Source organism: Sebastes fasciatus, chromosome 3 (genome assembly GCF_043250625.1).
Source record: "Sebastes fasciatus isolate fSebFas1 chromosome 3, fSebFas1.pri, whole genome shotgun sequence".
In the NCBI taxonomy this organism is placed as follows: Eukaryota; Metazoa; Chordata; class Actinopteri; order Perciformes; family Sebastidae; genus Sebastes; species Sebastes fasciatus.
In genome coordinates this window covers 42,221,072-42,235,888 of record NC_133797.1, presented here as the reverse complement: position 1 = coordinate 42,235,888, position 14,817 = coordinate 42,221,072, and the positions used below count along the sequence as shown (strand labels likewise).

Here is a 14,817-nt window from a genome sequence, read left to right as displayed (position 1 = left end):
GCTCTTTACTTTATTTAAAGCTCTTTACTTTATTTAAAGCTCTATACTTTATTGAAAGATCTATACTTTATTGAAAGCTCTTTACTTTATTGAAAGCTCTTTACTTTATTTAAAGATCTATACTTTATTGAAAGCTCTTTACTTTATTGAAAGATCTATACTTTATTGAAAGCTCTTTACTTTATTGAAAGATCTATACTTTATTGAAAGCTCTTTACTTTATTTAAAGCTCTATACTTTATTGAAAGATCTATACTTTATTGAAAGCTCTTTACTTTATTTAAAGCTCCTTACTTTATTTAAAGCTCCTTACTTTATTTAAAGCTCTTTACTTTATTTAAAGCTCCTTACTTTATTTAAAGCTCTTTACTTTATTTAAAGCTCTTTACTTTATTTAAAGATCTATACTTTATTTAAAGCTCTTTACTTTATTTAAAGATCTATACTTTATTTAAAGCTCTTTACTTTATTTAAAGCTCGTTACTTTATTTAAAGCTCCTTACTTTATTTAAAGCTCCTTACTTTATTTAAAGCTCCTTACTTTATTTAAAGCTCTTTACTTTATTTAAAGATCTATACTTTATTTAAAGCTCTTTACTTTATTTAAAGCTCTTTACTTTATTTAAAGCTCTTTACTTTATTTAAAGATCTATACTTTATTTAAAGCTCTTTACTTTATTTAAAGCTCTTTACTTTATTTAAAGCTCTTTACTTTATTTAAAGATCTATACTTTATTTAAAGCTCTTTACTTTATTTAAAGATCTATACTTTATTTAAAGCTCTTTACTTTATTTAAAGCTCTTTACTTTATTTAAAGATCTATACTTTATTTAAAGCTCTTTACTTTATTTAAAGATCTATACTTTATTTAAAGATCTTTACTTTATTTAAAGCTCTTTACTTTATTTAAAGCTCTTTACTTTATTTAAAGATCTATACTTTATTTAAAGCTCTTTACTTTATTTAAAGATCTATACTTTATTTAAAGCTCTTTACTTTATTTAAAGATCTATACTTTATTTAAAGCTCTTTACTTTATTTAAAGCTCGTTACTTTATTTAAAGCTCGTTACTTTATTGAAAGCTCTTTACTTTATTTAAAGCTTGTTACTTTATTTAAAGCTCGTTAATTCATTTAAAGCTCGTTACTTTATTTATAAGTAAGTTTGAAATAACTTATCTGTGTTTGTGTGAAAGATAAAGAGTGGAACAGAAGCTCCACAGAGGTCACCGTCTTCCTGTCAGCAGTGAACAACCTGCGTCCTCCTGATGGACGTTTATCTGGATATAAACTCTCAGTCCTCTACAGGCTGAGAGACATGAGGACAAACCCTCAGAGGACCCGATCAGGATCCCTGAGGTTCACCCACACAAAATGCTACGAATATCAAATATTAACTCTCATTTCATCCCTAGTTTTTAATGCTAGAAACAGCTTCCTCCTGCTGCTGGAAACAATGTTGAGACTGTATTCAATATTATGTGTAAAATCAAAACAATGAACTAATAGAAGCTAAAAAAAGCTCCGTAAAGCTGAAAGATTTGGTGACACAATTACAAAATCAGTGAGTGTATCTTCCTTTGACATATGGTGGATCATTGGAGACATATTTATAAAACAAAATGTCAACTTGCCTTTTTTATGCTTTCAGTAGACCTGTTCTAGTCTTCTTTAGGGGTCCAGGAGGTCTTTAGGGGGTCTAGGGGGTCTTTAGGGGTCCAGTAGGTCTTTTGGGGTTCAGGAGGTCTTTAGGGGGTCTAGGGGGTCTTTAGGGGGTGTTTAGGGGGTCTTTAGGGGGTCTTTAGGGGGTCTAGGGGGTCTTTAGGGGGTCTTTAGAGGGTGTTTAGGGGGGATAGCAGGTCAACAGTAGATGTCACATAGAAGTGGTGTACATCATCTGAAAGCTGAGAACCTGGAGATTAATCTGAGATGCTGCTCAGCACTGAGGGTCAAGATGTTGTAGTCATAAATCAGAAATAAACATGAATTATTTATGTAAAAGTGTATAAGTGTTTAGAACATGATGATAGTAGTATCTGATGGTCATCTCCATGTTCTATTATGTCTCATAAGTTGTTGCAGTAATTTCTGGGGTTGATATCATTTGTTCCACAGATTTGGTGCTAAATTAAACAATTTTTTACCACTGGAGAATTGATAAAAAATGATCAATAATCCCTCTAAAAATTACCACATTAAGACACCAAGACCTCGAGGAACACCAGAGAAGAAGACATGCCGTGATTTGAGATCAAAAACCTTTGACATTTGGAGATTTCTGCAAGAATTTCTGCATTTTTTGGTGATTGGATGGCGAGCACTAAAACTGCTCAGAAACCCCCTTATTGTTAATCTAGCTAGGAAAGCCATCCATCCTCTGAATGCTCTAGGTCTCTAGTCTGATCCATCCATCCTCTGAATGCTCTGGGTCTCTAGTCTGATCCATCCATCCTCTGAATGCTCTAGGTCTCTAGTCTGATCCATCCATCCTCTGAATGCTCTGGGTCTCTAGTCTGATCCATCCATCCTCTGAATGCTCTAGGTCTCTAGTCTGATCCATCCATCCTCTGAATGCTCTAGGTCTCTAGTCTGATCCATCCATCCTCTGAATGCTCTAGGTCTCTAGTTTGATCCATCCATCCTCTGAATGCTCTAGGTCTCTAGTTTGATCCATCCATCCTCTGAATGCTCTAGGTCTCTAGTTTGATCCATCCTCTGAATGCTCTAGGTCTCTAGTTTGATCCATCCATCCTCTGAATGCTCTAGGTCTCTAGTTTGATCCATCCATCCTCTGAATGCTCTGGGTCTCTAGTCTGATCCATCCATCCTCTGAATGCTCTAGGTCTCTAGTCTGATCCATCCATCCTCTGAATGCTCTAGGTCTCTAGTTTGATCCATCCATCCTCTGAATGCTCTGGGTCTCTAGTCTGATCCATCCATCCTCTGAATGCTCTAGGTCTCTAGTCTGATCCATCCATCCTCTGAATGCTCTAGGTCTCTAGTCTGATCCATCCATCCTCTGAATGCTCTAGGTCTCTAGTTTGATCCATCCATCCTCTGAATGCTCTAGGTCTCTAGTTTGATCCATCCTCTGAATGCTCTAGGTCTCTAGTCTGATCCATCCATCCTCTGAATGCTCTAGGTCTCTAGTTTGATCCATCCATCCTCTGAATGCTCTAGGTCTCTAGTCTGATCCATCCATCCTCTGAATGCTCTAGGTCTCTAGTCTGATCCATCCATCCTCTGAATGCTCTAGGTCTCTAGTTTGATCCATCCATCCTCTGAATGCTCTAGGTCTCTAGTCTGATCCATCCATCCTCTGAATGCTCTAGGTCTCTAGTCTGATCCATCCATCCTCTGAATGCTCTAGGTCTCTAGTTTGATCCATCCATCCTCTGAATGCTCTAGGTCTCTAGTTTGATCCATCCTCTGAATGCTCTAGGTCTCTAGTCTGATCCATCCATCCTCTGAATGCTCTAGGTCTCTAGTTTGATCCATCCATCCTCTGAATGCTCTAGGTCTCTAGTTTGATCCATCCTCTGAATGCTCTAGGTCTCTAGTCTGATCCATCCATCCTCTGAATGCTCTAGGTCTCTAGTTTGTGGCTGTAAAGTTTCATTTTCAAGTTTACATTCACAGATCTGTAGGTCAGAGGTCAAGGGACCCCTTCGAAAATGGCCATGCCAGTTTTTCCTCACCAAAGTTTAGCCCACCTTTGGAGCGTTATTTAACCTCCTTCCCAACAAGCTGGATTCTTTAGGTTTCCTAGCCCTCAAACTGAACCTACTGGATCCTTAAGAGGGTTTACAGGGGAACTTATTTCAGTAGATCAGCATGTATGATGAAGTATATTTACATGCTTCTTTCAATTTTTGTTGTGGTACTTACATGGTTGAGTTCACATAATGCAAGTGGCTTGGATAAAAAGCAGCAGCTAAATACACGTAACGTAACGTAACGTAACGTAACGTAACGTAACGTAACGTAACGTAACGTAACGTAACGTAACGTAACGTAACGTAATGTAATTTCATCCTGGAGATGCCTGACTGCCAGTATTGGAAACCTTGTCCCAGAATAACCACCCAACCAAAACCAAGCGCCCCCTCACTTAACTGGAACCAAAACAGTTTTATTTCTTTCCAATAGCTGCTGTGGAGTGTTGGTCCATCAGAACGCACAGCGCTCAGCCTGGCGTCATTAGATTTAATGCTTATTTAAAGTAAATGGAGGCGCCGTGTGCCAGTCTAAACACTACCCTGCCTTTGTTTGGCACTCTTTTACGAGGACACGCTGATGATGATGTAGCATGAATTGGAGAGAGTCGCCGAGGAGTCTGCAGGGACAACCACACGTATATCTGTCTGATGCCAGAGAGCTGCACATCAGGATATTTACTACCTGCTGGGTCACCCAGACCAGGTCTGAGAGAGCCCCCCAAGCAGGATCCGGTTTAGAGATACAGTTATCTTTAAAGTATGACAATCTGCACATTAACTCCCAATTTATCACAATTATCCTATCACAGAGAAACCTTTAAACAGTTTGCACAGCGTCGCTCTTATAGAAAGCTCAAATATTAAATTAAATACAGAAAACAGACTGATTTTGTGAGTTTTTGTGTCTCAAACCTGTTCTCATAATCCCAAAATGTGGTATAGTGCCTTTGATCTACCAGTTTGTCATTTGTTCAAATATATTTTGACAGTAAGATCAAAACTTGGACTGTAGGTTTATACTGTGTGCAAATGTGGGAACATTATTCCTTACAATCCCCTGTCAGCTCGAAAATGTAGGAAGATTTAGGGCCTCGTATGAGCACTATTACAATATGACAAAATACATAATTAAAATAGACAAATAAAGGACAAATAGAGTTCATATTTTGGAGCCTGAGGCAGCTCTGAGCCGAGGTTTGATGATAAAAACAGTTTAAATGGTGACAGAAAGCTCTGAAATAAGCCTCTCTGCTGCATCCAGAGTGTATAATGTAGTAAACAGGATAAAAGAGCATCAAACTAATGTTACGTTGACTCGCTGAAGGGTTGAAGGAAGATAGACGATGGAGTTTTATGATGTGAAAGAATTTCTTTTTAAATTATTAGATGAGAATCTGTCAGATATAAAGATACTGAAGAAGACAGCAATCCAGAGTTTCAGAATAAAAGCATTGGTGTCTGCAATGACCTTTAAACCCTGCTGCATGTCCACATACTGAGCATACCTTCTTATACGTATACTATAAGATACCTTATATCTTATACCTTCTTATACTTATACTCAGCTGTTTAGAGAGACATTTTCAACTTTTACACTTTAGGTTTAAGCGCTAATATCTTCCCTTAAAACTTCATTAACATCAATCTGAAAGGATCTTTTATGATCTAGCAGATTAAGCAGGACCGAATGTTTTACATCATCATTGCCTTTGAGTTAGAATTAAATACAATATTTCATATATTGCACAGGAAATACCACTGAGGACACCAGAGTCCTGTCCTCCACCATATCTCTGGGAGTTCTGTGCATTTAACGGCATGAAGAAGAGTTTATTTTCTGTTATTACGCAAATAGAAACTTAAAATTTGACTGATTTTTTTTGCACCAGAATCACAGACCTGTAAAGAAGTGGAAGGCTTTGAGACAACATTTAGACAATAATGAACAATAATTAGAAAGCTGTATTGAGTTTGGTTGGTTCCATAAACTGATGCTTGTCTGAAAATATCTAAATAAGAACAATACGAGTTCATGTTATCATAACACAACTTTATCACAACTAGAATATAATATCATGTAAAATTAAAGTGGCTCATTAAACCTTAATATTTAACCAGTTTTCAGTATAACAGGACATATGATGAATGAATATATGTGTGTGTATTTCTGTGATATTAAAGGTTTTTGGAGAACACACTGCAGGCTGTTTGTGTTCAGCCCGCAGGAGGAGCGAGTGTAAAACGGAAAGAGGAGCTGATAGGAGCAGATTAGTTCTGGCTAAAAACGTCAGTCAGTTTTCCTGGAGGAATCTTAATTGCCCCAGGAGGCCCTGCTTATCGGCCCAGGGCGGTTATTAATACAACACCCGAGATAAAGAGCACGGAGAGACACCGAGAGCAGCCGGCTGCTGCTGGACAGCAGACTGGACAGTACAGGAGGGTAACATCACATTGAAGACTTTATAGTATTCAGAGGATGAGAACAGCTTCCTCTAACCTCTGAACCCTTAAATCTCCCCTTCAATTTAAAATCCTATTCCTTATCTGACTTTTACTGGCTTCCTCTTGAGGGAAGAGTGACACATTTAAAAGGCAGGCAGACATTTGAATGGCTCCACATGAAATGGGAAATAGTGTATATTTTCTGTTGTGCAGTCTGACAGAGTTGGCATCTCCTCTAAACTTAAGAGCAAACATTAAAGTTGTGAAACTTTGAGAATTTCCACAAACCTGCAGCTTCATGACATCATGTCCCTGTAAGGAGCCTTCAGAGGACTCAACTCAGCCAACTGGTGTCTCTCTCTCTGAAAATACAACATGCATCTTGATCAGGTTTTGGTTCTTATGAGGTCTGCAAGGCCCATATTGTAATAGAACCTGACAAAATAAATAATATCCTGTCTGTTTAATTCATTTCGACAACTTTAAGACAAATAGGGGCGCTTAAAAACATCTCAATGAAGCAGATCTCACAGCAGGTTTTGGTGTCAAAATCCTCACTTCTGCGTAATGATGGTCAGCCCTACCGCTGGTTTATCATCAACTATCTAGATGAAGTTAAACTACAGCACAAAGAGCTTCCTGACTCTATTATCCCTGACCTGACCTTTGACCTTGACCTGACCGTTGACCTTGGCACGGTGCACATCTCTCCAAAGAGCTCACAGATTTAAGCACAGATTTACGCACGAACCAACACGAGGAGCCCAGCTGACTGAGCGACTGTGGAATGAAGAAAACTTCAAGTAACATGTTGAAAATCATAATAAAGCAAAGTAAAGATCTCGGTCCCATATTGGCATTCCCAGAGCAGAGCAGGACTACTGACGTGCGTAAAATGTGCGCGTAAAAAAAAAAGTCTTTTGGGCGAATTGAGCACAGAAGGATAAACACAGTAACACTCAGTCCACCATATTCACACTAAACAAAACCAGTACGTGCACATACGTCACGCACGCCCTACCTTCCCTCCCTCTCTCTCTCTACGTTCCCAAAATGCTTCCCTTCCAGCCCACACGCACACGCACGCACTTTCCATCTCACCTCCCCTCCCCCTGACACACTGACATCAGAGGAGGCAGAGGCCCAAACTGCACTTACAAAGCCCGACATTAGATGTGTCAGAGAGGAGACCTGCACGGACAAAACCGGGACTAATGCCCCTGTTTTCGTGCGTTTTACGGCGATGAGGGATTCCAGAGGCTTAACGCACCTCCAATCACCAAAGAAGAGGCTTTTACGCACAATTATTAGTTAGAAAAGGGAGTGTGGACGGAGAAGGTGTGTGCATGTTACTCGGTGGGCTTCATTTCCTCGGTGCTGCTGTAGAGCGGGAGCTGGAAGACATGATGCTGCAAAGTCCGCTCACCTCCACCTCCACGCCGTTTTCTGTCAAGGATATCCTGAAGCTGGAGCTCCAGCAGCAGCAGCAGCAGCAGCAGTCCGGGTCCTTGGAGCTCCAGCACCGGGTCCACACCCAGACCCACACCCAGCGGTCCGGGTCTCCTTCCCAGCAGCAGCACTTCCAAACCCCGCCGTCCTGCATGCTCTCCGGGGCCCGGGACAGTCCTCCCTTCTCGGACGGAGAGGACAACCTGTCCTACCTGAGCGCGCTGGCGGTGCGGGACCAGGAGGAGGACCGGGAGGAGGACCGAGGGGACACCAGCCTGTCTCTGTCTCTGTCCCCGGACATGTACGTCCACCCCGGGCTGCAGGGAGCCAAGCTGGAGGAGCAGGAGAGCAGTGAGTTCAACACGAAGCTGCTACTGCTTCAAACTGTCCTGTTGGCTGCTGCTGCCTTTTATTAAACCAGATAATGATCTGATATACTGCACGAGAGCTTTTACTCTTGTGTGTTAGATTCTATTTTAGCTTTTATTTTCTAATCTTTAATGTTTTTATAACTGTTTTAATTATGTCTTAATGTTCTTTTGCACTTTGTCACAATGTTCTTGAATGGTTATGTAAAGCACTTTGAATCTCCCTGTTGCTGAAATGTGCTACACAGATAAAGCTCCATGCCTTGCTGTGCAGGCCGGACACACACACACACACAGACAGACAAAAGGCAACACAAGGAATAGAATAGAATAGAATAGAAAGCTTTATTGTCATCGTATTAAATACAACGAGATTCACAGTTTCCACTTCTGGTCAGAGCTTTAAAACAAATACTTGACGAGACTAAACGAGGCAGATAAAACATACAACAGGTAAAACACACACACAGTTATAAAGTAAAATAAGTAGATGTAATAAATAAATATAAACAGAAGTGTTACACTAGAGGTATAAAAGTAAACAGAGGTAATTGTTAAATAGGAGGTAGGGTAGATGTAATAAATAAAATGTAACTTGAGGTGTGTATTGCATCAAAGGATATATTGCACAGATAAATGTATTTCACACGGACACAAAGACATTATTATTATAATAATATCAATCAGAAAATATCAAACATGAATTATAAATCTCAGCAGCTGTTTTGAATGTTAAATCTCACAACTAAAATCATTTACATGTTGAGCCACAAAAACAGTTTAACCTCAAAACGAGCTGCGGCCACAGTGGAACTGTAGACATGTTATAACTCAGTTATGCACCATGTGGTTTTATAAATTAAAACATAAAAATAAAATGATTTGTTATAGTTTAATAGCTCACTTCTAGTGTAATTTCTAAATAATCCTGCAGCTCTTTTGTGGCTAATTATTCTAATATTGGTCATTATCATTTGTTCACTTTAATGTGACCTTAAAAGCTAAAGATATAAGTAATAAAACCCGTTTAATAAAGTGTAAATATAGATAGTGTTTCTCATATCCCTCCTCCAGACACGCAGACACATTATCCCAATAAAGAGCTATCAGATGGTGGAAGTCAGAGGCCTGAGAGCGATCCAGTAAAGTCTGGAGATGTCAAACACTTTCTAGTGGTTCAGTCTGTTATGATGTTGGATCATAAACCGACAATTAGTTTAAAGAGGCTTGTAAAAGAAATGACGAGCTAATAAACACATCGGATTATTCATCAGATATAAACACATAAAAGAATCTAGAAGTTCAGAAAGTCACAACATTTTATACTATTTTGCCCGAGTCTTTATTTTAGACAACATATATTTAGTTTATATTTGTTTCAGCCTCTCCTGGTGTTTTATATTTTATTATAATCTCTGAGCTGTTGTTCAGGTTGAAAAGCTTAAAATAATTTTATAGAACATTTTAAATGAAACAAAGGAAATGTGTGAATCTGGTCTCTGCAGGCTGGTTGGTGTTTTTTTGGCCTATTTTCTGCAGTTTAAGAGTTATAGAATAGAAAGCATTATTATCATTGTATTAAATACAACGAGATTCACAGTTCATAACGCACCACTATTAAAATACATTCCAACTGAGTTTTCTTGTTTTGTTTTTTTGCACTGATAGCTGATAAAATGCCACATATTTATTATATATATAATATTTAATATATAATATATAATATGCAGTGTGGTGCTTTTACCAGCCGGCTCACTGCAAAAAAAATAATTTAACAACATGTATGTATCAGGAAGACTTTTAGCATTTCTTTATGTGTCGGTGTGGAGAAAGTCTCCCATCGTTTATTCTGTTCAGTGTTTGTGTTTTCAGCCTGTTGTAATATTGATCTTGTTTAGATTTAGTGTTGTTTTAATTGATAATATTTTGAGTTCTGCAGCTTCTGTTCAAAAGATAAAGAAAGAAATGGCATAATGTTGTTTTTACGCATGAAGTTAACTCTCCTCGGTTTTTACGCATGAAGTTAACTCTCCTCTTGTGTGTTTCCAACCCGCCAGAGAGCTGTGGTTCGGTGTCCCGGGAGGAGGCCTCGGAGGGCGGGCAGACCGACCCGGATCGGCCGGTTCCGGTTCCGAAGCAGAGGAGCCGGAGGAGACCCCGGGTTCTGTTCTCGCAGGCTCAGGTGTTCGAGCTGGAGAGACGCTTCAAGCAGCAGCGCTACCTGTCCGCACCTGAGCGCGAGCACCTGGCCACCAGCCTCAAACTCACTTCCAACCAGGTGAAGATCTGGTTCCAGAACCGCCGCTACAAGTGCAAACGGCAGCGGCAGGACAAGTCTCTGGAGGCGGCCGGACAGCACCACCCTCCGCCGCCTCCACGGCGCGTCGCGGTGCCGGTTCTGGTCCGGGACGGGAAGCCGTGTCTGGGAGGCGCGCAGAGCTACACCTCCTCGGCTCCGTACGGATCCAACCCGTACGGTTATACCGGATACCCGGCCTACACATACAGCAGCCCGGCTGCTTACAACAGCAACTACAGCAACTACAGCTGCACCTACAGCAGCATCCCCAACCTGCCTCCACCAGGCTCCTCCAGCGCCTTCATCAACATGAACCTGGGAAACTCCACACAGACCCAAACACATCCAGGGACCGCGGTACCATCCTGCCAGAACCAGAACCAGACCCAGACCCAGGGCGCCCTGCAGGGGATCCGGGCCTGGTAGCATCACCACCTCACCACAACACACCTGGTAGCCTCACCAGAACACACCTGGTAGCATCACCACCTCACCAGAACACACCTGGTAGCATCACCACCTCACCACAACACACCTGGTAGCCTCTCCACCTCACCACAACACACCTGGTAGCCTCACCACCTCACCACAACACACCTGGTAGCATCTCCACATCACACCTGGTAGCCTCATCACCTCTCCACCTCTCCACAACACCACAACACAACCAGGGTATCTCTTTTATGGTAAATGGTAAATGGACTTGCATTTATATATCTCTTTTCTAGTCTTCCAACCACTCAAAGCTCTTTACATTACATGTCAGTATTCACCCATTCACACACACATTCATACACTGATATCAGAGGCTACTAAGGTGCCAACTTTGCACATCAGGATCTAATCTAAAGACTCATTCCGACCTTCTGATTGGTGGACTACCCTCTGAGCCACAGCCCCATGGAGCGCTTTCATTTCGGAAAACAGTGTTGCTTTAATATAAGGGATGTGAGTTTGGATTCAGCTGTCAGGTGAGATGAGATTTCACTCATATCTCCAGCTGCTTCAGAGAGTATTACAGCCGACATCAGTGTGCGTAAAGGCTGGACGTCACACTGAACTGGCGACATTTCAATCGTTGGTGCTCTAGTTTTCTAGTTTGGCACTGAAGCAACAGGAGGAGGAATTACGCACCAGACTTTGCGCATTTCTCCTCATTTGAACTCAAAAAGAAGATTTTTTTAATGTTTGTTTTTAACATGGTATATTTTTTAGCCTATGGAGAGATTGAATTGCTTTAAAGTGTTTGTTTTTTTGGGCTCGACAGAGAATTGTTTTAGTCTATTTCACATCTATTCAAATAAATCAGAGAAATGATGAAAAGGTGCGTTTGATTCTGTATCCGGGCAAAAACAAAGATTTGATCCTTCTTTTGGATGGACGTTTTTATTGGACTTTATTAGTTGTAATCCACAGAAGACATTCCACAAATGTGTACCATGATCTGCAGATATTTCACTATATCCACAAACATGTGTTTTTGTATTTGTGTTGTGTAAAGTCACAAGTTATGTGTATTTACAAATCGCCCTGTATTTTGTGGATGTGACTTCACTCAACACAAATACAAAGATACATGTTTGTGGATCTGCAGATCATGGTACACATTTGTGGAATGTCTTCTGTTACAACTAATAAAGTCCAATAAAAACTTCCATATTTTTGGATGCTAAACTTCTGTGCTGTGGAAACAATAGTAAAATACATCACACTAAATAATGAAAAGAAATAATAGAGAGAGAGGAGGAGGAGGTGGAAAGAGAGGAGGAGGAGGTGGAGGAGGAAGAGGAGAGAGGAGAGAGGAGGAGGAGGAGGAGGAGGAGGAGAGAGAGGAGGAGGTGGAGGAGGGAGGAGGAGGAGGAGGAGTAAAAGGTGGAGGAGGAGAGAGAGGAGGAGGAGGAAGAGGAGGAGGAGGAAAAGGAGGAGGTGGAGGAGGAGAGAGAGGAGGAGGAGGAGGAGGAGGAGAGAGAGAGAGAGAGAGAGAGAGGAGGAGGTGTAGGAGGAGGAGGAAGAGGAAGAGGAGGAGGAGGAGAAGGAGGAGGAGGAGGAAGAGGAGGAGGAGGAGGAGGAGGAGGAGGAGGAGGAGGAGGAGGAGGCCGGCCACAGGAACTCTTTGTCCCGGTGCCAGGCGACCTGAAAGGAGGAAGTTATTCTCCATTTGAGGTCCTTTAAAGGACGCGATTAAGCACCTAAAATAGCCGAGAGGAGCGAGCTGCAGCGGGTCTGAGGAGCGGGAATAATGGCTCTTATTGGATTGTCGGACAAAAGGTGTGATGTAGGCAGAACCGAGCACTCAGCAAAGACAAAAGCGCACAGAGGCCGTGAGATTGACGTCCTAATATTCCAATTTGAGGGACAGGCAGCGGGTTATTCTAGCAGAGAAGAGAAGAGGAGAAGGAGACACGGGGGGGGAAATGTGGTCACTTTTGTTCCCCTTCAGTTCCCCTTCAGGAGGCTCGTTTTGTTCTTGGAGAAAAGCTCTCCGAGATGCCCATGCAGCAGCAGCGAGGCTGCAGGGCAGCAGGCTGGAGGTGAGGAGCAGCAGGGAGGCCATGTGTGAAAGAAGAAACAACAAGAGGTTTTATTGCTACAAGTTTCACCATTTATCCTCGTGTGGAGAATGGACAGCTATTCTTTCAGTTTCAGGGTTATTTCAGCTCAGACCGAGTTATTCTCACAGGTAACTACCGCACTGACACTCAGAAGAACACTGAACAAAGATATCAGAGTTATACTACAGCGATTTCACAGAAAGGTTTTAATCTGGACAGGGATATTAAAGCACTGTAAACAATCTCTGTTAACTTAAAGCAGGATTCCAACAGTATGAACCTGTTATTGATAAAAACTTTACTGTTAATACTAAAGAAAAGCTGTTAAATTAATAACTGAACTATAATGCATTCTTAACAAACATCACTTTACTGATCAGCTGTCTAAAGTCTCATCAGTAACAGCTTCATGCAGGATTTGTTGAGTTCTGGCACCTGATCTGCTCATGTGAGGCTTGTTCATTGAACATGATCTTAAAATCAGTGAATTATCTGTATTGTTCTTCGTCACATGTTGTTCTGGTTTCATTCTGTGCTTGTAGCAGCAACAAGTCTATTAGAGCCTTTCTCCTAACAACCTTTAGTTGTATTTAGTGTGACTATTCCTATGTCTGTAACCTGCTAAGTCTATTCATCTATAGGCAAAAAATAATGTTTATTAAAATGTATGTAAAAAATAAATAGTGCATTAAAACAAATCAGTAAGATAATGTAAAAGAAAGGTGAATAACAGCTATATAATGTATCTTTAAACAATAAATTAACTGTAAAATACTCTGAAATTAATAAAAAAAACAACAGTATAATAATGTTAATTTTAACCTTGAGATCATTGGCGTCTAAAAAACACTGAATCTATAAATCCCTTTAATATCCCTGTCCAGATTAAAACCTTTGGATAATAATAACAATACGTTCTAATTACTTTTTAAAAATATTTTTTAAAAGAAAAAGGTCACATCTGAATAATCATATAATATTAACTATAGCTATTATATTTAGTTAGTTCTCCTCTGATAAAATGAGTTTTCCAATGTGGCTAAAATGGAATGCATTGTATTCTTACACTTGTAAGAATGTCCCAGTAAAATAACAGTAAAGAACTGTTACTGTAAAATTAATATTATTATATTGTCGCTGAAATGTACAGCTTTGTACCGTTAATGAAAAACACTGTTTTTTTTATTAATTCCAGTATTTTACAGTTAATTTATTGTTTAAAGATACATTATATAGCTGTTTTTCACCTTTCTTTTACATTATCTTACTGATTTAATTTAATGCACTATTTATTTTTTGCATACATTTTAATAAACATTATTTTGTGCCTAGATGAATAGACTTAGCAGGTTACAGACATAGGAATAGTCACACTAAATACAACTAAAGGTTGTTAGGAAAAGGCTCTAATAGACTTGTTGCTGCTACAAGCACAGAATGAAACCAGAACAACATGTGATGAAGAACAATAAAGATAATTCACTGATTTTAAGATCATGTTCAATGAACAAGCCTCACATGAGCAGATCAGGTGCCAGAACTCAACAAATCCTGCATGAAGCTGTTACTGATGAGACTTTAGACAGCTGATCAGCAGGAAAGGGATGTTTTTAAAGAATGCATTATAGTTCAGTTATTAATTTAACAGCTTTTCTTTTGTATTAACAGTAAAGTTTTTATCAATAACAGGTTCATACTGTTGAAATCCTGCTGGACATTAACAGAGTGTTTACAGTGTACTGATTACATGATCCAAAACCAAAATACATTTTGGTTTTTGTTTGGTTAAAGTTTGTTATATTGTTGAAATATTTACTCCATTATTTGATGAGTCGTTCAGAAAATAATCATTTATCAAAACGAAACTGCCAAAAATTATTATTTGATTCCAGCTTCTCAGATGTGAGAATTTGCTGCTTTTCTCTGTTATATATATTAATTATATTAATATTATATTAATATATATATATATATTAATTGTAAATTG

At 39.8% G+C, this 14,817-nt stretch overlaps 1 protein-coding gene across 1 annotated transcript; it reads left to right on the top strand.

Moving 5' to 3' along the window:
• Positions 1 to 7,248: 7,248 nt before the first annotated feature.
• On the top strand, positions 7,249 to 11,601 carry LOC141765084 (homeobox protein Nkx-2.5-like). Its single transcript, XM_074630948.1, has 2 exons — positions 7,249 to 7,962; positions 10,037 to 11,601. Exons 1-2 carry the CDS (start codon positions 7,509 to 7,511, stop codon positions 10,702 to 10,704), a joined length of 1,122 nt encoding a protein of 373 aa, XP_074487049.1. The 5' UTR covers positions 7,249 to 7,508; the 3' UTR covers positions 10,705 to 11,601.
• Positions 11,602 to 14,817: the final 3,216 nt, after the last annotated feature.

Coding starts and splice junctions, on each gene's coding strand:
- LOC141765084 (XM_074630948.1), top strand. CDS start 7,509: ATGTTACTCGGTGGGCTTCATTTCCTCGGTGCTGCTGTAGAGCGGGAG. Junction 7,963..10,036: donor GCTGGAGGAGCAGGAGAGCA/GTGAGTTCAACA, acceptor CCAACCCGCCAG/AGAGCTGTGGTTCGGTGTCC.